The following is a 21800-nucleotide window of genomic DNA, read 5'->3' on the forward strand; positions in this document are numbered from 1 at the left end:
CACCTTCTTACGTCCCATCCGATTCCTCCATCTGATATGCCCAAGTAGGAGGAGGACTCATTTGGAAGTTCCCAGATGCGGCTACTGAGCGAAGAAGCAATGAATGTACGAACGTCGCATGAGCTAGCGGGCCTCGACCTCCAACTAATGCGAGCAGAACGTACATTATCGCCGCCGAATACCTTGGCGCACGAGCTCTTCGAGATCCTCAGGCGCATGGGTCTGGACTGAGATCTCAAGTTCAGGTTGACTCGTCCAGTTTTCTCAGTCTGGTACTGTACCCGCACTAACACCTGAGTTGTACAAGCTTTGCGAATGGCAAGGGGTATAATTTGCTAGAACGAAAAGTATTGTGTTGCCTAGACCACCCCTATCACGCCAACTCAGCCATTTCTCTAATTGCATCCGCTATTTGCTTCATCAACTGTCTTCCCCTAGGAAAATCGTGTCCAAATTCGTGATGGATTTCCTCCACATCAAACTGGTCACACAGTTCAACCAGATGTTTTCCATGATGCGGGTCCACGTGATCTTCCGCCGTGCTCCTCACATGGAGAGTCGGAATTTCAATCAATGCAGGCTGCAATTTGTTTTGCTCCCACCGACATAGCCCATACGTGCCATCGCTCAAAAAGGCTGTCCCATCTGCCATCATTTTCCCTTCTAATCTGCTCAAGAGTCCGAGCAACTTCTTGTGATCCACCTGATCCTCTTCACTGACACCAGGCTTGTGTCGCAGCGCGCTAGGTCGGAGAAACATTTCTTTTGCTTGTTGAAATGTTTGCGAGACGTCAACATGGCCGCTCACCGTGTCGACATCGTCGACTTCGAAGACGCGTAGCGGCGATGCGCCGTTCACGAAGACGGCGAAGCGGAATAGAGGCTCGATAGCTGTCTCAGAACGAGCAGCTTCAACAAGAAGCTCGGCCGCTAGTGCTGCTCCGCCAGAGTAGGCGAAAACACCATCGAAGGGACCGTGGCTCCTTATGATGTGGAGGAGCTCTTCATGAGTTTGTATGATGGATTCAGGGTCGAATGGGTTGTAGTATGTGTATAAAGGGAGCTTGGAAAAGTCGGATGTGTGTAGAGACCAGTTTCCTGTTACAAGCATCGAGCACGTTAGTCATGCTCTTCCAAGTAGTAATTTCGTAATTCTTACCTTCAGTGTGGCGGACGGTGCCTTGAACAAAGACCCACTCAAAATCTTCTAGTGCTGCACGGATAGGAGCCGTTTGCATGCGGAAAATCTGGGGATGTGATTAGAACGAGGGAAATCCGCAAGGGGGCTTGACATTTTGCTAACCTCATTGTTAGAGCCTCGTCCGTGGAGGCAAAGAATCTTCATGATTAATCACCTGATTACAGAAAAGTGAAGTAGTGGGCTGTTTGATAGGGTAAGTGAGATAAAAGGACAAACTGAGTGACTGAGCAAGCTGAGCACTGTGCAAGTTAACTACTGAACAAGTTGAGCACTGAAAAAGTTGAGTACTGTAGTACAAGCTGAGCGGCGGGATATTCCGTGGAAGTCAGCTCCCTCAGGTTGCGTGGTGATATACCACGTACTTCTTAAACCCCGCTGGGCGAAGATTTCCAAACACGAGCAAAGACCCTATTTGCGGCTTCAGGGGTGGTAGTTAGTTCAGCCTGGGCATCGGCTAGGACTGAGTCGAGAAAAGGTGGGTTGTTTGTCTCGGGTTGCCTCCACTTGTGTCTTGCCAGCTTTGCCCTGCTCACCCAGACTTACATAGACACTGATTCGTAAAATGCACACCCATGGCCCTCTCACATTCGTTTGGGAAAATCCCAGAGTAGTATGATAAAAAGACGCAGTCACACGACTTTCCCAATGGAAGCATATCATAGCAAGAGCGAGCACGTAGACATCAGTCTCAATGCAGTACATATGTCAAAGAACAATATGGATCAAAATCATTTCTGAAATCCAAGCTATCATAAGAATGTGTGATATTATGGGGTAAACTACTGCTTGCTCCTCTAAACGAATAGCTTCTCTAGTTCAAGCTCTTTCACATGAAAAACTTTCCGATCCCACCTCCAAGACACAAACGAAGGATTCATATCCCTCCTAAGGTGCGGAGATAACTTACTGAAGAGATTTAGCAATGACCTTTGACACTAGCTTGGTGTGGTACACCTCTTCTCGTCGCCAGCCACAGGAATCGAGACGTTGCTAGTGTGAAAATTCTTATCTCCATTTTTTACTATATAGGATGAATACGTACATCTATAATTATTGCGGGGCTGTTTTACTAAGGTGGTAGCGGCGGCCAGGGGAGAAATAGCACCAATGACACGCCGTTTGTCACTAAAGCAGAGAAATGTCGCAAATGCCCCGAATACGTTGTTGTTCTTGGCTCCGCTTCAAGCGCCTATTGTATAGGCCCGAATCTAGCTCCACAACTAACACCAACCATTTATGGGTCAATCGCGTGGTGGCGCATCCATGCCTGCATTGCTAATGCAACCCTCTACACCAGCAATACTGAAACTGGAGACCCCAGTTTCTCCCCACCGCAGCTGACGTCGTATGTGGTTCTGCCGACCGGGCGAAATGACACCTGACCAACGGTGTGGAACTAGGTAGACCCTCACAAGCTTGGACTGAGAAATCGGCAGCAGCGAAGCATGAATGCCATGAAAGCTTGGAAATGCTGCAGTGTAGTGCCGATGCAATCTCCTCTCGGCGTCAACGGGAGTGAAACTCATAGACGTAGTATACGTAGAATATGGTTCCTCTAGCATCAGTAATCAACTCTGTGCAAGAAATATCAAAAACCCGTCATGTTCGCAGAAAAGGTTTTGCTGGGGTTGTTCGATTCCAGATTTTCGGCTTCTGGCGGACGCTTGCGGGAGCTTACCAGCAGGCAAATACAGCCGGATGCTCTGCAAGGGATCAGGTGCTGCTAATACGGACGGGAAACATTCCGTAATCGTTTTCCCGGTCGTTCAATAGGCAGCGGTCCGACTACCAGGTAGCCTTTCTCAGGGATCTTGCAAAATATTACATAGAATACGTATGCTCTCATATGTCGTAAACTTCACAAATTTGGTCGCACGTGCTATAACAGAACGCCCGGCTCTATTCCAAAAACTCCACATTCACGATGCCACAAGACTCACGGCCTTGGTGGCAAACTGCCATCGGTTACCAAATATGGCCGGCGTCTTTCAAAGATTCGAATAGTGACGGCATAGGTGACCTCAATGGAGTTCTCAGCAAGCTCGACTATCTGCGATCGCTGGAAATCGATCTCATCTGGTTTTCTCCTGTCTATGATTCGCCTAACAGAGACATGGGATATGATGTCTCCGATTACGAATCCATTCACCCGCAATATGGCACTGTTGCCGACATGGAAAACCTCATCAAAGAGGCCAAGAAACGTAACATCAAGATCGTCATGGATATGGTCACAAATCATTCATCCGACAAACATCACTGGTTCCTGGAAAGTTGCAAATCTCGGTCAGGGCCATACAGTGATTTTTACATCTGGAGGGATCCAAAATATGATAGCGAAGGCAATCGACAACCGCCAAATAATTGGCGCACCGGGTCACGATATGGAAAGAGTACATGGAAGTACGTTGAAGCACGGGGTCAATACTATTTCTGCTTTGGAACCACTTATCAACCAAACTTGAATTGGTTTTGCGACGACTTGAGACGGGCAGTATATGATAGCGCGGTGAAATTTTGGTTGGAGAGAGGTGTTGATGGGTTCCGGATGGATTTGGTTGGGTTATACTGGAAAGATCCAACCTTTCCTGATGCAAAAGAAGTTTATCCTGGAGAAGCGCTGCAACCGCTTGACGGATCGCGTTGTTTGAATGGTGAAGAGGTTCATGTCTGGTTAAAGGAGTTGAAAGAAAGAATCGTACAGGACTTTGGAGAGAACATCGTGTTGATTGGGGAACTCCCCTCAACGGACCGAGAGACTTTCCTACGATACATATCTCCCGAATCAAAAGAACTGGAGATGGCTCTCGATACAGACATTTTCATCGTCGGGAATGAATGGACAGATGGGCTGTACGAACTCAAAAAGCCAGAGCTACCACTATTCAAGGATGCCGTCCTGAAGACGCAGAGCCTTCTCGATGATGGAGGCTGGCCTACTGCGTTCCTCGAGAACCATGATTTCGCTCGCAGTGTATCCCGTTTTGGGCCAGGTGAGGGGGTGTATCGCGAAGCTGCCGCAAGGATGCTTGCTCTGATGGCTGCAACCCTTTCCGGAACCTTTTTCATCTACCAGGGTCAGGAGATCGGAATGACCAACGTCCCATCACATTGGGGGCGAGATGACTTCAAAGACAACGCCGACCTCGAACACATCGAAGATATTGATCCAACTAAAGACGCTGAAGCGGTAGAGAAGTCAATTGATGCGCTTACTACCTGGGGGCGAGATAACGGAAGAACACCAGTCCAGTGGTCAGACAAAGAGCATGCTGGTTTCAGTGACGTGAAGCCCTGGATTAGGGCCATCGACAACTACACTCACATAAACGTCGAAGAGCAGCTTGGAAACCCAAATAGCATACGTTCTTTCTGGGTAAAGATGATGAAGATGAGGAAAGAGATGTATGATGTGTTAGCTTGCGGGCTTTTTTGTCTTGTTGACAGGGACAACCCCAGTGTGTTCTCGTATACGAAAGTAAGCACTGATGGAAAGTCCGAGATGCTAGTGGTATTGAACTTCTCGAGCGAGGAATCTCTGATTCCGGTGCCAATCGGGAAAGATCTCATGCATCTCGTTTGCACGACAACTGCGACATTGAAGGAAGCTGGCTTGAATGAAGTCACGTTGCAGCCATGGGAGGGTCGCTTGTATCGACTGGCACCGAAGTTGTAGCGTTAGGGTTGTCTTGTTCAATCAACTGATCATGCAAAGTGCAGCTTAGAGAATACGCGATCACTCTAGCCTCTCGAGCGCTTTGTCCGCCCGGACATGTTCCGGAAATCAGGAATAGAACGTCAATATATATTAATGAATTGCATGAACATGCCACGTGCGATGATACGCTTCCGAGTTGACTACTATCCGAAACCTAGGATGAAAACTATATCGGGTCAATCATCCGACTCCAAGCATGGTTGCAAGGATCTAAATAGCTTATTACCAACAAGGCTCGAAAGCCTAGTCTTATGTATTATATACGTCACAAAAACTAGCTCGCGTGCTTACCAGGATCTCATGTGTGACATTCGGGGAATGGCTCCGAGGTATTTGTATAGGTGTTCGGTCCGATTAGTAGTGGAGCCGGTAAAAGACGTTTCCTCCACAAGTGAATTACTCACAGAATCTAGCGTCTTCAAGTCAGTGCACTGCATTAGACTTGCAAAAGCTCCCGAGTACATTCTTCACCCGGTTGTTTTCCTGTCCCCATAATACGCTCTCTTTTCAGCGGCAGGTGCCGAGCATCCTATCCCCAAGCAGACCGCTGCGTCAAAATGCAACTTCGCCAAGAAAATTGAGTATGTCGCTACGCAGGTAATCGTTTTGAAAAAGATCCATCTGGCCACGTAAGTCGAAGGTCGCTGTTGTTACTGCGGCCTTTAGCATCGTTTTCTCGAGATTCATCGGAAGCTAATAGGAGCTTCTCTTTGATTCATCATAAATGGCATTTCGAATTTTCTAGTCCTAGTAGCGACCACAACGATCGCTGGTTGGTATCAATCCTTTACGTCAATGTGGGTGGGCCGATGTATCTCGTGCACGCTTGCATACTGCCCTTTTTGTTCTAGCTATAGGATGTCCGTGTTGTCAAAATCTGCTCAACAGTCTCGATGCGAGCGGCTGCTTGTGGAGCCGCTTACACCGCTTTCAAGCATGCTCTGCTTGGCTTGTCCCCATCCACCGCGAAGATGGACGCTAAAAATGGTGTAAGGTGTAATGCCGAAAGGTCACAACGACATCATCAAAATTGATAGAGAGTAAGATAGATCGGGGTTTGAGCGATGTTCGCTATATGGAAACTATTTGCTCGATATTTTAAACCATCATCAATTTAGATCCGCTGCAGCAAGAGCATGTCTCTTTCCCATAAAGCTCCTGTTGCAACACCAATCGGTCCACCTAAGACCATATACAACATGAGCCTCGTACAAAATGAACCTAAACCCTCCTGTGGCTCGACCGCACTACGAGCTTCAGCGTACAAGGCGACTGCCCAAACTGCGGTACTAAGTCCTCCAACTATACCGTCCCATTGCAGAAGCCATTTTCCTCCCTCGAATGCATTTTTGCATTTCGCATTGCTCCATGGCGAAGGTGGGATGAATATACTAGAAAGCTGGAGATTCTTGTGGTTAAACGGACGTGCTTTACGGATCCGCTGTAACGTACGGATGGCGAAAGATACAAGGATCGGAATCCAAACTGAGATAACAGACATGGCGAAGGCTAAAGCGTAAACTGGCTTGACTGTGGACAATGAGGTCTTCAAATCTCCGTCCTCCAATCTGCCTATCGTTTCGGTATGGGTCCATAATGTCACGAGTAGAATATGCACCATACTAATGTAAAGATGCCACTGCTGATAAAATGATGCGAGCATGTGTTGTGTGTTGAAATTGTATATGGATACTCCGGGCAGCGCCATGAGAGATATTGGCAGGATATAACCCAATAGGAAGCTCCAGGGAATCGCATGGGCGTGGATGGCATCAATCATCAGACTTTCTTCTGTAGTCGCCGGAACTGCAACGAGTAATCTGATTGCCAGATAAAGGGAGGTAAACACAGCATGTGACTGGTTGAAGATGAAGAGCCCCGGGATTGCGATCCTGTAATGATTAGCATAGCGAATCAAGGACCGGATGCGCACTCTTCCTCCTTACCAGGACATCAGTCGGCTTTGACTGTACTCCCTGAAACTCTCCAATACAATCAATATCCACGAAGGACCCCATGATAGATCAAACCAGAAGCCTACAAGATTCACATCTGGCTCTGAGTAATCCTCACAGGAGAGCAGAAGGAACGTAGCAACCGCATTGAGCTGAAGATCGATTCGTGGGAAACGACCGCCAGTGGTCAGATTACGTAGCGGTCTTCCCGCCGGGGTAGATTTATTGGTGATTATGCGTTCCAAGTGTCCTAACAATCCATTAGACGTCGCGAAGAGGTGTAAGGATTTGAAGCCGAGGACGGCGAGAAGTATGCAAAATATTGCCGCAATCAATTGCATAGTTGAGCCAAGCGACAAATGGTGATTGAGGGAATATCACACAAATAACCATGTAATATTTTTCTGGGGTTCGCGAAACGTTTTATGCGAGAGGTTCACCGCGGCAACTCGAAATAAATACCTACATGCACATCACGTGGGTAGATCGCCAAATTCGTTCTACAGAAAGAAGCATGGGTAAGGCCGGGCAATCCGTTGACCCTGCAGTTGTTATCCAGCTGTTTCCGGCACTACATATTGTACCCGGTCAGCGGTCCAGCTAGGCTCGCGGACAAGGCGCGTCATACGGGTAAGGACGTAGACTCCACTTTTTAAACTTCGATAACGATTCTGAACATCAATATTGCAAACTTATTTTCCAAAACCCTACAGCACAAAACTGGTCGAGAAATTCCTTCTATTCTCAATTTCATGCAAAGAGAAAACGGCAATCTAATCAATCTACTATGATATTGATCAAAGTTATGAAGTTGATAGGTTCGGGAATGGGGATGTCTACATCTTCCCTCTTCGCCTTATCCAGACTGGAACGTCCTTCTTTGGCGCCATGACGCCGATGCTTCTAGGGTTGAACTCCCACTGATTCTCTGAAAGAGCACCTTCGAATTTCACATCGAGCATCTCCAATAGCACGCTGACAACGCCAACAATCTCCATTTCCGCCACATATCTTCCCGAACACAAACTTGTGCCCCCTCCGAAGGGGCGCATCACCATATTCTGCCGTTTTAATGTCTCTTCATCTACATCTCGCCAACGATCTGGTTGGAAATTCTTTGCCTCTGGGAATTCCAGACCAGAGTGCATCAAATGCACTGGCATCAAGATTACGGAACCTGCTCGAAGAAGATAACCTTCTAAAGTGGTTTCCCGGGTTATAACTCGCGCGGCTGCAGATATAGTTCCTAGACGCAATGCTTCCAACCAGAGGGACTGAACAAATGGATTCTTTATGAGAGCTGGGAGATCAAAGTGAGGCGTCGAAGCTGAACCTGAAAGGGTTGAGGGAGAAAGCATAAGAGGCGTGGCGGCGTCACGGTACTCGGCTAGACGAGACGGGTTGCATGCAGCACAGTATGCAAACCAAGTGGCCATTGGAGCAGCGTTGGTTACGATCCTGTTCCAAGCAATTAGCCCCCTTCCTAACTTGTAGATGACTCCCATATACTGACACAAAAAGAAAGCTCGCTTGCAAGCATGCTCTTCCTCTTTTCGTAAAGCCACATTGCCTGCCTAGTACATCCCTCTCCCAATTCATACGGAGACCCCATTTCTCACACCACACGTTATCTGTGTCTTGCCACTCATCATCTCCAGCGGTATCTAGCCAGCGCTCAAATGCTTGGAACATCCTCTCACGTGCTCTTTGGGTCTTGGGCTGTAATTTGAACACCAAATTCGATCGCACACCAATGTATGTAGCATCATCGAATCTTCTCCAGTCATCCCACATAGTCGGCCAGAATTTTATCAAACGAGGACCAAAGAACGTCTGCACACTGGTCTCGAAGATGATTTTCCTAAGAAATGGGTACAAGCTCTTTTTCTGCCACTTATCGCTCGAAAGATCGATATTCGACTCCAAAACAGTAGGGAGAACTGACATGTAGATTTGCATAATGTCATGGAGGCGTTTCCCTGAAAGATTGCGGGTCCAAATATTGTGGTTTTCGGTCAGAAATTTCCCATCTTTTCCTTCCGCTGACGATGAAACGAATTTGGGTCGGTCTGAAGGTGGAAGGTCAACAGCATTTTCCATCATGCTTGCCATGACTGGCTCGAAAGTGAATAGTCGAGAGCGACTGAAGACATGGCTGACAGACTCGGGAGAGTAAAAGACATAAAACTTTGTCCCGCTGAGGAGAAGAGTGAAGGGTTTCCCTGAGAAGTATTCTCTACCACGTTCGTAGAGACTTGCCGGGTCTAGAAGGAATGCGGGCAGATGTTGGAAGTATGGAATCCAATAGGGCAGTAAAGGCGGCTCAGATCCTTCGTGCCTAGATCCTTGGAAGCTGTAGATGTAGGAGATGGAGTAGGTGAAAAGGATCGTTGCCACAACCAGCCCTATCATGAGAGAAAGCAACCCAAGCAAATCCTTCGGATATTGCCACTGAATTTCGAGGACCATGGTGCCAATATATTCGCGTGGGCTATGTGAAAAGTTAGGAAGATGCTCTATAGACTGATTTTACTGCTCCCCAAAAATTCCTCTAGCGACTCATTTTCGTCCCCTTACTCTCAGTTCATGCTTTCACCTCTGAGATGCAGGTCCCACAAGAAATACAACGGCCGGCCCGTTTCTTCCCCACCATATGGAAGAATTGGTGCTTGTTTGGTTTTTGATTTTTGGTTTCCATTTTGATCCCATTTTGAGTTTAGAGCTTCAACAGGGGAGTGCTAGCTAGCGTCGCGGCTAGGTCTATCTGGAATAGGATAAAAAACGGACGAGCTGTTTAGTTAGGGCCCTATTATATAGCCACGTAATAGTCTAAGTCTAGTAAAGTCACGTAGTGAAAGGGCGGTATCGAAATCTAGCTACGGATTTAGAGGTCTAGCTAATAGTAAACCACGCTGAACCGAGCAGGCCCTTGGACAGGATGCGGAGGATAAATTATCTAGCGTTATCAATTAGGCATGTGTGTAGAATGTGCCAATGGATACCTGGAACAGAGCTGATCAGCTGTGGCGTGATCATGCGGGAATTCGTTTTTTTGAAATCGGACCGCTATATACGGCCGAAGTTGAGGTGGAGTGCAGCGACCTGGGGTAAGTTTTGCAGTAGCGCCTATGCACGCAGGGGCCCGTTACATCTCTTTTGAGCTGTTCCGAATAAAACTTGTAGGATCAAAAACCTGGTGATCTTAGAAATCGTTCACGAAGGCAAACACAGAGAATCACCGATATCGCTTCTGTAGTTCACATGTATTCCGCCAAAAAGAGAACTATCGAATCCAATAACCCCATTTTTTTTCTTCCGGGTATCCCATTCGAAACCCAGTCACGCTTTTTGCCGTTGAGCATGTTAGTGATGCTGTGCTGAAATGCGCTATACTCTGCGTACTCTTGACTAAATTTTGATATGCCCCTCTGACCAATTGATTCGGCTGCTAAGGCTCCATTTTACCTACCTAGCGCTGTCATACCAGCAAAACGGAGGATGGTGTACGAAATAAGACACATTCTGGACCACTGCCATCACCGGACCCAGTCCCCTACTTGTCTCGGCTGTATTGAAGAGCTTACATCGAGTCATTTTGTATGCTTCAAGGATATAGATATTCGGAGGTGATCTTCCATTGGACTGTATTAGATCGGGTAATATGATAATCGGTGGTAACAGCGGATGCTATGAAAATCAAGCCAGCATCAAAGTTAGGAGAACGGACTATTTTGGAAATTTTAGCGTGCAAGCTCATCTTATAAGGAACATGCCAATGCATCAAGTCTAGCTTTTCTTCATGTCAAAATAACAAATCCGAAAATGCCAGTGTCATTTGTTGAGACTGCTTCAGCAGCAGAGCCTTTAGTCATTGTTGGCCTTGCAACCCGCTTCCCGCAAGAAGCCTATAACACAGAAAAGCTATGGCAGTTTTTACTGGCGAAGCGATGTGCCCATACACCAATTCCTGAAGACCGAATGGGCCCAGGACACTACCATCCCGACCCTGAACATGGCGGCACACATGCTGTCGCAGGTACGATACGCATAATCCATAGATTGATGAACATCAGTAGCTGATAAAAGTATCTTGCACTTCCCAGGCGGTCACTTTCTTGCCGAAGATCCTGCATACTTTGACTCTTCTTTTTTTGGAATCACAAAAGGCGAAGCCATGTCACTGGATCCTCAACAACGTGTGGTACTGGAAAATGTGTACCTTGCTCTTGAAAACAGTGGTTTGACATTGGAGCAAGTCGCAGGATCCAATACTTCAGTTTACGTCTCTGGCTTCAACCACGACCACCTAGCCATCCTAAACAGCGATCCAGAGACAACACTGAGACATCGCGTTACTGGCCTTACCAATTCAATGCACAGTAATCGTGTCTCGTGGTTTTTCGACCTAAAAGGGCCAAGTGTGACTATCGATACAGCGTGCTCTAGCTCCATGGCTGCTTTACATCTTGGTAGCCAGAGTCTACGAACGGGGGAGAGCGATATGTCCATCATTACTGGAGTAACAATTCTCAATTACCCTGGTTAGTCAAAGCTGCGATGAATTTGCTTTACAATCGCTGACCATCATGTCTTCTTAAGGCGACGTTAATGGCATGTCGCATCAAGGCTTCCTCAGTCCCGATGGTCGATGTTTCAGTTTCGATCACCGCGCCAATGGCTTTGCTCGTGGAGAAGGAGCAGGCACAGTCATTGTAAAGCGTCTCAGCGATGCCATTCGCAATGGTGATACTATCCGTGCAGTCGTTCGTGGCACAGGTATCAACCAAGACGGCCGTACTCCAGGCCTGACTCTTCCAAGTAGCGATGCACAAGAAAGATTGATAAGAACCACGTACGCATCTGCCGGACTAAACTTTGACGATACCACATTAGTAGAAGCACACGGTACTGGCACAAAACAGGGAGACGCAATTGAGGCCCGCGGAATTGCACAAGCATTCAAATCGAGACGAAAAGATAAACCGCTTTATTTAGGCTCGGTGAAAGCGAGTGTAGGCCACTTGGAAGGTGCTGCTGGTGTTGCAGGGTATGTTATCCACCAACGGACCTCTCATGAAATCTCAATTACCAGAAAGAACGCAACTAACCATTTCATGTATAGAATTATCAAAAGTGTGCTGGCACTAGAGAATGGTGTCATTCCACCACAAGCCAATTTCGAAAAGGCAAACCCCAAGATTCCCTTCGAGAAATGGAATCTTTCTATTGCCGATAAGGCTGTTCCATGGCCTACATCAGGTCTTCGCCGAGTGTCAATTAACTCTTTCGGCGTAGGAGGAACGAATGCACATGCTATCCTGGATGATGCGTACCACTACCTGAGAGATCATGAGCTGACTGGCAATCACCGCACAGCCATTACGGCTCCTTCCATGGAAGAGATCGTTTCTCTCAGCCAGGCTGCGGAAGGTCTTATAGCCCCTTCTGAACAGCTCAGCGAGACCCCACATTTGAATGGAGACGAGAGTGCTCCAAAGCAGAATGGGACCCACACACCATCAAAAACCAACAGTCATGCTCACACTGGAAACGGTGTTGACAAAGGCAATAGTCTGAGAAGTTGGGTGTCGGCTGAACACATACCAAAACCTCCTCAACTTATCGGGCTCTCCGCTTTTGATGAAGCAGGTGTGTCACGGAATGCAGAAACACAGCTTGATTTCTTCAAGTCCCGTTCTACATATCCTCCATCCTTCTTAGCCGACTATTCTCACACTTTGAATCGGCGTTCTCAGTTCAGCTGGCGCAGTTTTCTCCTCGCTGGAGACCCCTCTGACATGGTTGAGGCCCTTCCAAGCGTTCACACAAAAGCTATCCGAGCCCGCGGGCCCATATCTATCGCCTACGTTTTTACGGGCCAAGGAGCTCAGTATGCAGAGATGAGCCAAGAACTCTTCGTGTATCCTGCATTCCGTGAGAGCATAACGAAAGCAAGTCAATTCTTTACATCTTTAGGCGCAACCTGGTCTCTCCTCGATGAACTGTCCCACCCTAAAGAACAAAGCAATGTTAATGAGCCTTGGTTATCGCAGCCCGCATGCACAGCAGTTCAGGTGGCATTAGTAGATCTGCTAAGATCATGGGACGTGAAGCCATCTAGAGCTGTTGGTCACAGCTCCGGAGAGATAGCTGCAGCCTACGTTTCCGGGAAACTGAATCGTGAGTCTGCATGGCGCGTGGCATACTACCGAGGAGTAGTATCTGCGAAGCAAAGCGAACAAAAGGGCACCATGCTGGCTGTTGGGTTGTCCGAACATGATGCCCGGCCATATGTGGACGCTTTGGCTAAGAAAGGGGTCCTGGTGGTGGCCTGCAGCAACAGTCCGAGAAACTGCACTATCTCGGGAGATGAACATCTGGTATCGGAACTGCATGACTTGCTACAAGAGAAGGAAATTTTTGTGAGAAAGTTGGCTATCCAAAAAGCGTACCACTCGCCGCACATGGATCATGTTGCGAAAGAATATGCTGCACTTTTGGACGGTATATCACCGGACAAATCCATCTCATCGAACACGGTGGAGATGGTTTCAACGGTGACTGGAGCTTTCGTTACTGAAAAAGTCCTAGATGCTGAATACTGGGTCAAAAACTTGGTTTCCCCAGTTCGATTTTTAGATGGTTTGACAGCAACATGTTTCCGATCCGCACAAAAAGGCCAGGTTTCCCTCCGAGTTGATGCTCAGGGAGGTAACCATTTCGCAGATGTCGTTTTGGAACTTGGTCCACATGGCGCTCTCCAAAGCGCTATCAAGGACATCCTCGCTACTCAACCCAGTGGATCCAGTATAACCTCATTCCCCGTTTTGAATCGATCCAAACCTGGGCCTGAGACACTTTTGACTGCACTGGGACATATCTGGTCTCGCGGATATCCACTTAGCCTCCAAAAAGTTAACGAAAGCACCCAGTCTGAGCCAAATTCTCTACTGACTGACATACCCGGCTACACGTTCAACCACTCTCAACTCCTCTGGTACGAGAGTCGTCTGAGCCGCAACTACCGGCTTCGCAAAGCGCCTCGCCACAACCTCTTCGGCGCACCAGTACCAGATTGGAACAAGGAGCGCCCTCAATGGAGGAACATCCTTCGACTGAACGAACAGCCTTGGCTGCGCGATCACATTGTCACAAACTCCCACGTCTATCCAGGTGTGGGTTACCTCATCATGGCCATTGAAGCGATCCAGCAAATTGCCGATGAAGGCCTCGAAATCACTTCCTTCCGCCTAAGAGACATTTCAATCAAACGCGCAATGATCGTTCCGGACAGTAAAGACGGACTGGAAGTTATGCTTTCGATGAACCGAGTGGACGAATCTAGCATAACGGTCTCGAACACATGGCGCCGGTTCCAGATCTCATCTTACAATCCTGCTGGTGACGACTGGATCGAGCACTGCACAGGATGCATTGCTGTTGAATATGCTACGACCACGGGTCCTGTTGACGATGGGCTAGAAGCTCGAGAGGAGTCAGCCAGAAGACGCCGAGAATTACAAGATGCTGAGCACAGATGTCAGGCAACGTTTGACATGTTCCGTGCGTATGAGAATATGGCTACAGTAGGACTTCAATTTGGTCCATTGTTCCGTAACGGCTCAGATGCCAGGGGTACTGGCGATCAAGGCGGAGCAGTCATCGGGCGAGTGACAGTGCCAGATATTGCGGCATCGATGCCCAAGCAGCACGCCTCGCCACATCTGATTCATCCTGCTACGTTCGACAGCATGATACATTTTGCTCTTGCCGCTATCATGGATCTCTTCGGTGCAACAAGCCTCGAAAACCCAGCAGTTCCAACGTTCATCAAAGATGTCTGGCTATCAGCAGAGCTGAGCCCGCTGCCTGGTCACAAGTACAAAGTACATGGTCGAACTGAGCGAGTTGCTTTCGAGAAATATGATAACGATGTACTTGTATGGGATGAGGAAACCGGAAATGCCAGAATCTCAGTCACTGGTATTCGTGCTACACCGCTTGACTCTGCCGACCAGCGAGCAGCAACCAGCAGAGAATTGTGCCACGAAGTCAAGTGGCCCGTTTACCTCGAGACCATCTCTCAAGCAGACTTGATTCCAGAGGAACGTCCCGTAGGATCGAACAGCCTGACAGCCGAATGGGTACATCGGTTGCAACTAGCCACCCTCTGCCTCGTCCACGACGCGCTGGACGAGTACCGCAAAGCCCCCAAGACCCTCCAAGGCCATCTCCAAAACTACTTCAACTGGCTAGAGCAACTGGAACACTGGACCAAAGAAGACAAAATCTCATCAGTCCCACGCTCCGACTTCGAAGCCATTCGTCACAACGACGCCGCCAAAACCAACATCTACACTCAGATCCAAGCCTACAAAGCCGAAGGCCGTCTGGCCTATCGCATGGGCTCAAACATCGTTTCCGTCTTGCGCGGCGAAACCGACCCTCTCCAGCTGATGTTCGGCCAAGACGACATCCTCGACCAAGTCTACGCTGACCTCGTGCGCCTCGGCGACCTCCCCGAGCTCCTATCCAAATACCTACACATCCTCGGTGAAAACCGTACTAATCTGCGCGTTCTCGAAGTCGGCGCTGGAACTGGATCGTCCACTGAAGCCGTGATCCGGAGCCTCGCACCGGTATCTGAAGACGGCCGGCTGCTGCAATCTAGCGTGCTGCAGTACACATATACAGATATCTCATCTGCATTTTTCGACAAGGCGCGCGAAAAGTTCAAAGCATGGCAGTCGATTTTTGAGTACAAAGTCCTGCATGCGGAGAAGGATGTTGAAAGTCAGGGCTTCCAGGCTGGAACTTATGACGTTGTTGTTGCGCAGAATGTTATTCATGCGACTGAGGATTTGCATTCTACGCTTTCGAACTTGAGGAAGCTGCTTAAGCCCGGTGGAAGGATTCTGATTCAGGAGGGTATGAGGCAGGACTACTTCTGGTCAGCGCTGGCTTTTGGGCAGTTGAGTGGATGGTGGCTTTCGAAAGAGGAGACGAGGAAGTGGAGTCCGTTTGCATCAAAGGATCAGTGGGCGACGATTTTGAGTGGAGCTGGCTTTTATGGCGTTGAGCTGGAGTTGAAGGACGCTCAGATTGATGTGTCGCATACACAGAGCATTCTTGTGTCGCGTGCTGTTGAGCAGAATGCGGCATTGGAAGCGCAAAAGGACAAGGTGGTTGTCATTGTTCCTGAATCATTGGACAAGGCTTTGATCTCAGGGTTGCAGCAGGAGTTAGAGAAGACACTTCAGAGTGGAAGTATCTCTATTGCCTCAATCCGCGAGCTGAAAGACCAAGATTTGAGCCAGACTCTATGCGTCTCACTCCTGGAGCTGGACACCCCTGTTCTCTTAACTCTGACATCAGAAGAGTACGAAGGCGTCCGAAAGGTACTAACCGAGTGCCACGCCCTTCTCTGGGTCACAGGCGACATGTTAGAAACCCCCGAAAACAGCATGGCCCTCGGTCTCATCCGCACCGTACGATGGGAACGAGACCTCGACGACGCAAACCTCGTCACCCTATCCATCGCAACCCCCCGCCCCGACACCGCCAATATCATCAAATGCATAAGCAATCTGATCACCCTCCAATTCACCAACCCCATCCCCAAAGAAGAAAAGCAAGGAGAATACCTCTTCAAAGATGGATCCTACTTCACCAGCCGCCTCCACTCAAGCACCACCGGAAACCACTTCCTCGCCTCCCAATTCAGCACCCCCCAGCCCATATCCACAGCCTGGAAAGACGCTGGAAGACCAGTCAAACTATCTTCTGCATCGCCCGGGCAGCTAGATCGTCTCCAATGGGTCACCGACCCCGTCTACACCACGCCCCTAGATCCCACACACGTCGAGATCGAAATCAAAGCCATGGGCCTCAACTTCCGCGACTTGATGATTGCAATGGGCGAACATATGGCCTACAGCATCGGGTGCGAAGCCGCGGGTGTCATTTCTCGCGTCGGCTCGCAAGTCACTGACGTTGCAGTCGGAGATCGTGTCACGTACATTACTGGACTGGACCATGTCGGTTGTTTCCACACGTTTGGGCGGGTGGACCAGTCGGTCGTGACGAAGATTCCTGATTCGCTGAGCTTCAGCGATGCGGCTGGACTGCCAGCTGTGTATGTTACGGTACTGTATGCGCTGAGAGACGTGGCGAGGTTGGCGAAGGGGGAGAAGGTGCTGATTCATGCTGCGGCGGGAGGTGTAGGACAGGCGGCAATTAATTATGCAAAGAGGGTTGGGGCAGAGATCTTTGCTACTTGTTCGACCCCTGAGAAGAGAGATGTGAGTTGTGATTTATCCGTATGGAGGGGATTGTTTATTGACTTGAGTTTAGGTGCTCGTGAAAAACTACGGTATCCCGGAAGATCACATTTTCTCGAGTCGAGACTTGAGTTTCGCGAAGGGAATTCGTCGAGTGACTGGCGGATATGGAGTGGATGTTGTACTCAATTCACTCGCTGGCGATGTACGTGCACCGCATACCGCAAACACTTCTTGATCATTTTGACTGACATACTTTCTCAGGCTTTGCGGTGCTCCTGGGAACTTCTCGCCCCCTTCGGACGCTTCATCGAAATTGGAAAGAAGGATATTCAAGCTAATTCTAGGATCGAACTGCGACCTCTTCTGCGAGGCACTTCCATGACTTGCGTAGACTTGGTTACAATGATGAAGTGTCGGCCACAGCTAGTCAAGCAGCTCACCGACGACACAGTACGCCTATGGAGCGAGGGCGTTGTCAAGACTGCAAAGCCAACAACCGTCTCCCCCCTTTCGAAGCTGGTTGAAGGCTTCCAGACTCTACAATCTGGTCGTGGAACTGGTAAGATGGTGTTCGTCCCACACGATGACGATATCGTCCCGATCGTGCCAGAGCAGCAAACCCCATTTTACTTCAAGCCAGACGCAACATACGTCCTGAGCGGTGGATTGGGAGGATTGGGACGAAGTATTGCAAGGTGGATGGTGAACAGGGGTGTTCGCAACCTATTGTTCCTATCACGTAGTGGCAAGATCACTCCAGCCGTCGCCGAGATGGAAAAGAATCTGGTCGAGCAAAAGTGTAGAGTCCGCATTGAAAAATGCGACGTCACGGATTCAGCCGATCTTGAGAGGGTTTTGAAGGACTGCGAGTCTTCTCTGCCACCAATCAAGGGTGTGATTCAGGGAGCTATGCAACTATCAGTAAGTCTATCACCAACTCACTACTACAGTAAGAAAGAACTCAACTAACTCTCATATCCAGGACTCCATCTTCGAAAACATGACCTACGAACAATACATATCCGCCGTAAACCCCAAAGTCCTCGGCTCCTGGAACCTCCACAAGCACCTCCCAAAGGACCTCGACCACTTCGTCCTCCTCTCCTCCGCGACCGGCATACTCGGTAACCGAGGCCAGGCCAACTACGCCGCAGGAAACACCTACCAAGACGCCCTCGCAGCATACCGCCGCTCGCAAGGTCTCGCAGCCTCCACCATCGACGTCGGCGCCATCCTCTCCGTCGGCTACGTCGCAGAGAACTCCTCGCGCGTCGCCATCAACAAAGGCGTAAGCGTCGAACTCGAGCAAATCCGCGAAGAAGAACTACACGCGATTCTCGAATACAGCATCGATCCGCGCCAGAATCCTCCTGCGCAGATTGTTACTGGTCTGGCTAACAGAGATAAATACCGGCACAAGGGAATGCCGGCGCCGTCATTCATGAGTTTCCCACTGTTTGCGCATCTAAACAGTGAGACGTTGACTGGCGCTGCATCATCTGAGAGCACTGAGATTCCTGTCGAAGCTTTGCTTGCTCAGTCAAAGACATTGGATGAGGCAGCTGATATCATTACAACGGCGGTGAAGGGCAAGCTGGCGAGTTTGTTGTCGGTAGCAGCGGCGGATATCGATGAGGACAAGTCGATAAGCGCAAACGGTATTGATTCGCTAGTGGCTATAGAGTTCAGGACGTTCCTTGCAAGGGAAGTCAAGGCGGATGTACCCATGTTGGATGTTATGGGGACTTCGACGATCAAGGTGTTGTGCAGGAAGATTGCTACGTTGAGTCGCGCGGTGGATGTCAAGCAAGATGAAAAGGCTAGCGAATAGTGTTACAGACCAATTGTTGGATTTTGAGTCAGTTTCAGTATAAACTCCTACCCAAACGTTGTAGCAGTCAATAGAAGTTCCAATCGTATTTCATATCCAAATGATAATACCAACATCCTTTTCGTTACAGTGATTGTTACATTACGGGCAGATAGGTGTTAGTCAACTTGGTGTAGGTTAGCTTACGTAGGATGAGCTATACTGAATCATGTCTGCTCATGATTAGAAAATTTTGTGACGTCAAATTGGACAAAGCACTCATTGCGGTTTGATCGTTTACAGAAGTGTCACAATACAAATCGGATATCGAACACACTGGCCCACGGTGACCCATGTGCGCATGCGAAAGCAATTGGTGAAGTTCCTAGGAAAAGCCTGAAGGTTAGTATTTACTTCGAGAACAATAACACACGTCACGAGCGGAAAACAACGAGCAAAAGATGACCACACAATGGTTATGCGGAACATTCACCCTAGTGAAGCCTCCATTGTATACGTGGTCGTAGACCCGCTCATAAGAGACAAGGGCCAAGCTCCATTGATAGGCCGCAAGTTCAATGCTTGCTCTTTTTGTAAGATACATTCCAGGACTCCGTTGGACCGAACCCCCGAGACCGAAAATGCTGGTTATCGTGCAGAATCTTCACTTCGTTCCCTCTTCACCTCCCCGTCGATACGTTTATCGAACAATTCCCTCGAATCGGTTCTTGTACCACTTGATGGTCTCGGCCTGGTTGACGCGGTGGGATGGGCCGATCTTGCTCTTGCACCTCCTGCGCTTGGCGACACGCTCACCGGGGCGGGTCATGCAGACGTAGAAGTCCATACCGTAGATACTGCTCCAGTCAGTCATTGCCTCTCTTGCCTTCATTTTCCATGTTCCACATACCCGATGCTAGGGTCGTACTTGATACCCAAGTCGATGTGCTCGCTGATACCGAAACCGAAGTTGCCGGACTCTGAGAAGTTGCGCTTGCGGAGCTCGTACTCCTTGACCTTGAGACCACGCTCGAGGATCTCCTCGGCCTTGGGGCCACGGACGGTAACGTGGACGGCAATCTTTTCGTTCCTTCGGATACCGAAAGTACGGACGGTATAGCGGGCCTTGGAGTAGACGGGAGTTTGACCGGACAGCTGCTCGAGCACCTTGGCGGCACGAGTGAGACGATCACCAGACTCGCCAACGGAGATGTTGAGGACGAGCTTCTGGATGCGGAGCTCCCGCATGGGGTTGGAGGCCTTGGAGTCGGACTGTCATTGCTGTTAGCATGCGCGATGAAAACTATCGTCTATATTTGCTGCGTACCATTGTGATTGACTGCGGAGGTTAGTAGGCGTGGGTGGCTGTCGAAGTCGCTGGAGTGGAATTCGCGATCACGAAATCCATTTGGCCTGTGGAGGGCGCGAATTAAGCGAGACTAGGCTGGTCACGTGCCAGCATGTCAGAGCTCCGAACATGAACTTTGTCTTGCGAACACCAACAGCTCCAGACGCCCCGCCGATCGCCAACTACACGGGGATCGCACCTCAATAACCCCATATACCTCTTTTTCGAGCTTTCAAGTCGTCTCCGGACGCGCAAAACACATCATGTCGGGCGCTGCAAACCGTCAAGGAAAGATGGTAAGTAAATCTGCCTAGCAGCTCGAGGCCTTGACCTGAGAGAAAGACGCGCATAGAAACTAACTGACGCTCGATGATATAGCAAAATCTAGTAAGCGTCCCAGATTTCCGCTCACAATCGCACCCAACTTACAAGGCTAGATCAACTACCGCATGAAGGTAACGCTTCAAGATGGTAGGCAAATGGTCGGGCAGATGCTCGCATTCGACAAGGTCAGTGTCGCATTCTCTCTTTGGAAGGACTGAATTAACGCGCTGTTTGTAGCACATGAACCTTGTACTCGCCGACACAGAAGAATTCCGCCGCACACGGAGAAAGGGCAAAGCCGCACCGGGCGCAACCCAGCAAGTCACCGAAACCGAAGAACGACGCGCCATTGGACTTACCATTATCCGTGGTGCTCATGTCATTTCACTGTCAGTTGATGGGCCACCGCCTGCGGACCCCGCTGCGCGTCTCGGAGCAAACTCTGGACCTTCGACTACTGCGGCATTGGCTGCTGGACCTGGTGTCGCTCGACCTGCTGGACGTGGTCTCCCTGTTGGTCTGACTGGACCAGCTCCCGGCGTTGGAGCTCCTGGCCCTGGATTTGGAGGTGGTTTCCCAGGCGCACCTGGAGGTTTTGGAGGGCCACCTGGCTTCCCAGGCCGTGGTGGACCACCCAGTGGACCACGTACGTCGCTCAAATACATTTGAGTAATGTATGCTAACTCTTGACAGCTGGCTTCCCTCCCGCCGGTGGACCTCCTGGCTTTGGCGGACCCCCAGGATTCGGTGGACCGCCAGGTTTCCCTGGTCGTGGCGGACCTCCTGGCTTTGGTGGCCGATAGACGGACAACAACGCGCAGTTATGAAGGAAAATTACGAGAAGAAACAAGCGTCGGAATTGGCGAGTTACAAATACAACGCGTGGCCATGTTGCGGATGTCAGGGAGCGTATCGGGAGACTGAGGAGATCAAAGTCCAGCAGACCGTAGACGTTGCAAGTGCTCCAAGGTTTTGGCTATGCTTGAAAACCGCAGATGACACTGACAAGGCGAGCGTACCTAAATCATAAGTGTACGAAAGATTGGTTGGAGGAGTTTAGGATATACCATTGGCCTACAGGCCACAATAAGAACCAGTCGCAGCAATTCAAGATTTGGACTGTCACACTTTCTGTCTGCACCCAATCCAATGGCCAATTAC

General features: G+C 49.3%; 7 protein-coding genes across 7 annotated transcripts; 3 read left to right on the forward strand and 4 right to left on the reverse strand.

The window, feature by feature from the left end:
* Positions 1-601: 601 nt before the first annotated feature.
* COCCADRAFT_64169 (uncharacterized protein) lies at positions 602-1229 on the reverse strand (the record flags this gene model as incomplete). The annotated part of the gene is made up of 2 exons (XM_007708900.1): positions 602-1098; positions 1160-1229. Coding segments are annotated over 2 exons (567 nt in total), but the record flags the coding sequence as incomplete, so codon positions are not given.
* Positions 1230-3125: 1896 nt separating this feature from the next.
* COCCADRAFT_32304 (glycoside hydrolase family 13 protein) lies at positions 3126-4877 on the forward strand (the record flags this gene model as incomplete). The annotated part of the gene is made up of 1 exon (XM_007708853.1): positions 3126-4877. One exon carries the CDS (start codon positions 3126-3128, stop codon positions 4875-4877), a length of 1752 nt encoding a protein of 583 aa, XP_007707043.1.
* A 1156-nt stretch (positions 4878-6033) lies between these two features.
* Positions 6034-7215, reverse strand: COCCADRAFT_82663 (uncharacterized protein; the record flags this gene model as incomplete). Its single annotated transcript, XM_007708901.1, has 2 exons — positions 6034-6811; positions 6866-7215. 2 exons carry the CDS (start codon positions 7213-7215, stop codon positions 6034-6036), a joined length of 1128 nt encoding a protein of 375 aa, XP_007707091.1.
* A 495-nt stretch (positions 7216-7710) lies between these two features.
* Positions 7711-9343, reverse strand: COCCADRAFT_32306 (uncharacterized protein; the record flags this gene model as incomplete). The annotated part of the gene is made up of 2 exons (XM_007708854.1): positions 7711-8332; positions 8388-9343. The coding sequence occupies 2 exons, from the start codon at positions 9341-9343 to the stop codon at positions 7711-7713; spliced, it is 1578 nt and encodes a 525-aa protein (XP_007707044.1).
* Positions 9344-10696: 1353 nt separating this feature from the next.
* Positions 10697-18988, forward strand: COCCADRAFT_82426 (uncharacterized protein; the record flags this gene model as incomplete). Its single annotated transcript, XM_007708902.1, has 5 exons — positions 10697-10910; positions 10978-11415; positions 11474-11921; positions 11997-18078; positions 18140-18988. 5 exons carry the CDS (start codon positions 10697-10699, stop codon positions 18986-18988), a joined length of 8031 nt encoding a protein of 2676 aa, XP_007707092.1.
* Positions 18989-19667: 679 nt separating this feature from the next.
* Positions 19668-20375, reverse strand: COCCADRAFT_662 (uncharacterized protein; the record flags this gene model as incomplete). The annotated part of the gene is made up of 4 exons (XM_007708791.1): positions 19668-19824; positions 19878-20239; positions 20295-20306; positions 20367-20375. The coding sequence occupies 4 exons, from the start codon at positions 20373-20375 to the stop codon at positions 19668-19670; spliced, it is 540 nt and encodes a 179-aa protein (XP_007706981.1).
* Positions 20376-20578: 203 nt separating this feature from the next.
* Positions 20579-21442, forward strand: COCCADRAFT_82366 (uncharacterized protein; the record flags this gene model as incomplete). The annotated part of the gene is made up of 5 exons (XM_007708903.1): positions 20579-20611; positions 20694-20702; positions 20753-20824; positions 20877-21285; positions 21333-21442. The coding sequence occupies 5 exons, from the start codon at positions 20579-20581 to the stop codon at positions 21440-21442; spliced, it is 633 nt and encodes a 210-aa protein (XP_007707093.1).
* Between the last annotated feature and the right edge of the window lie 358 nt (positions 21443-21800).

Source organism: Bipolaris zeicola (assembly GCF_000523435.1).
Source record: "Bipolaris zeicola 26-R-13 unplaced genomic scaffold scaffold_4, whole genome shotgun sequence".
Taxonomy (NCBI): Eukaryota; Fungi; Ascomycota; class Dothideomycetes; order Pleosporales; family Pleosporaceae; genus Bipolaris; species Bipolaris zeicola.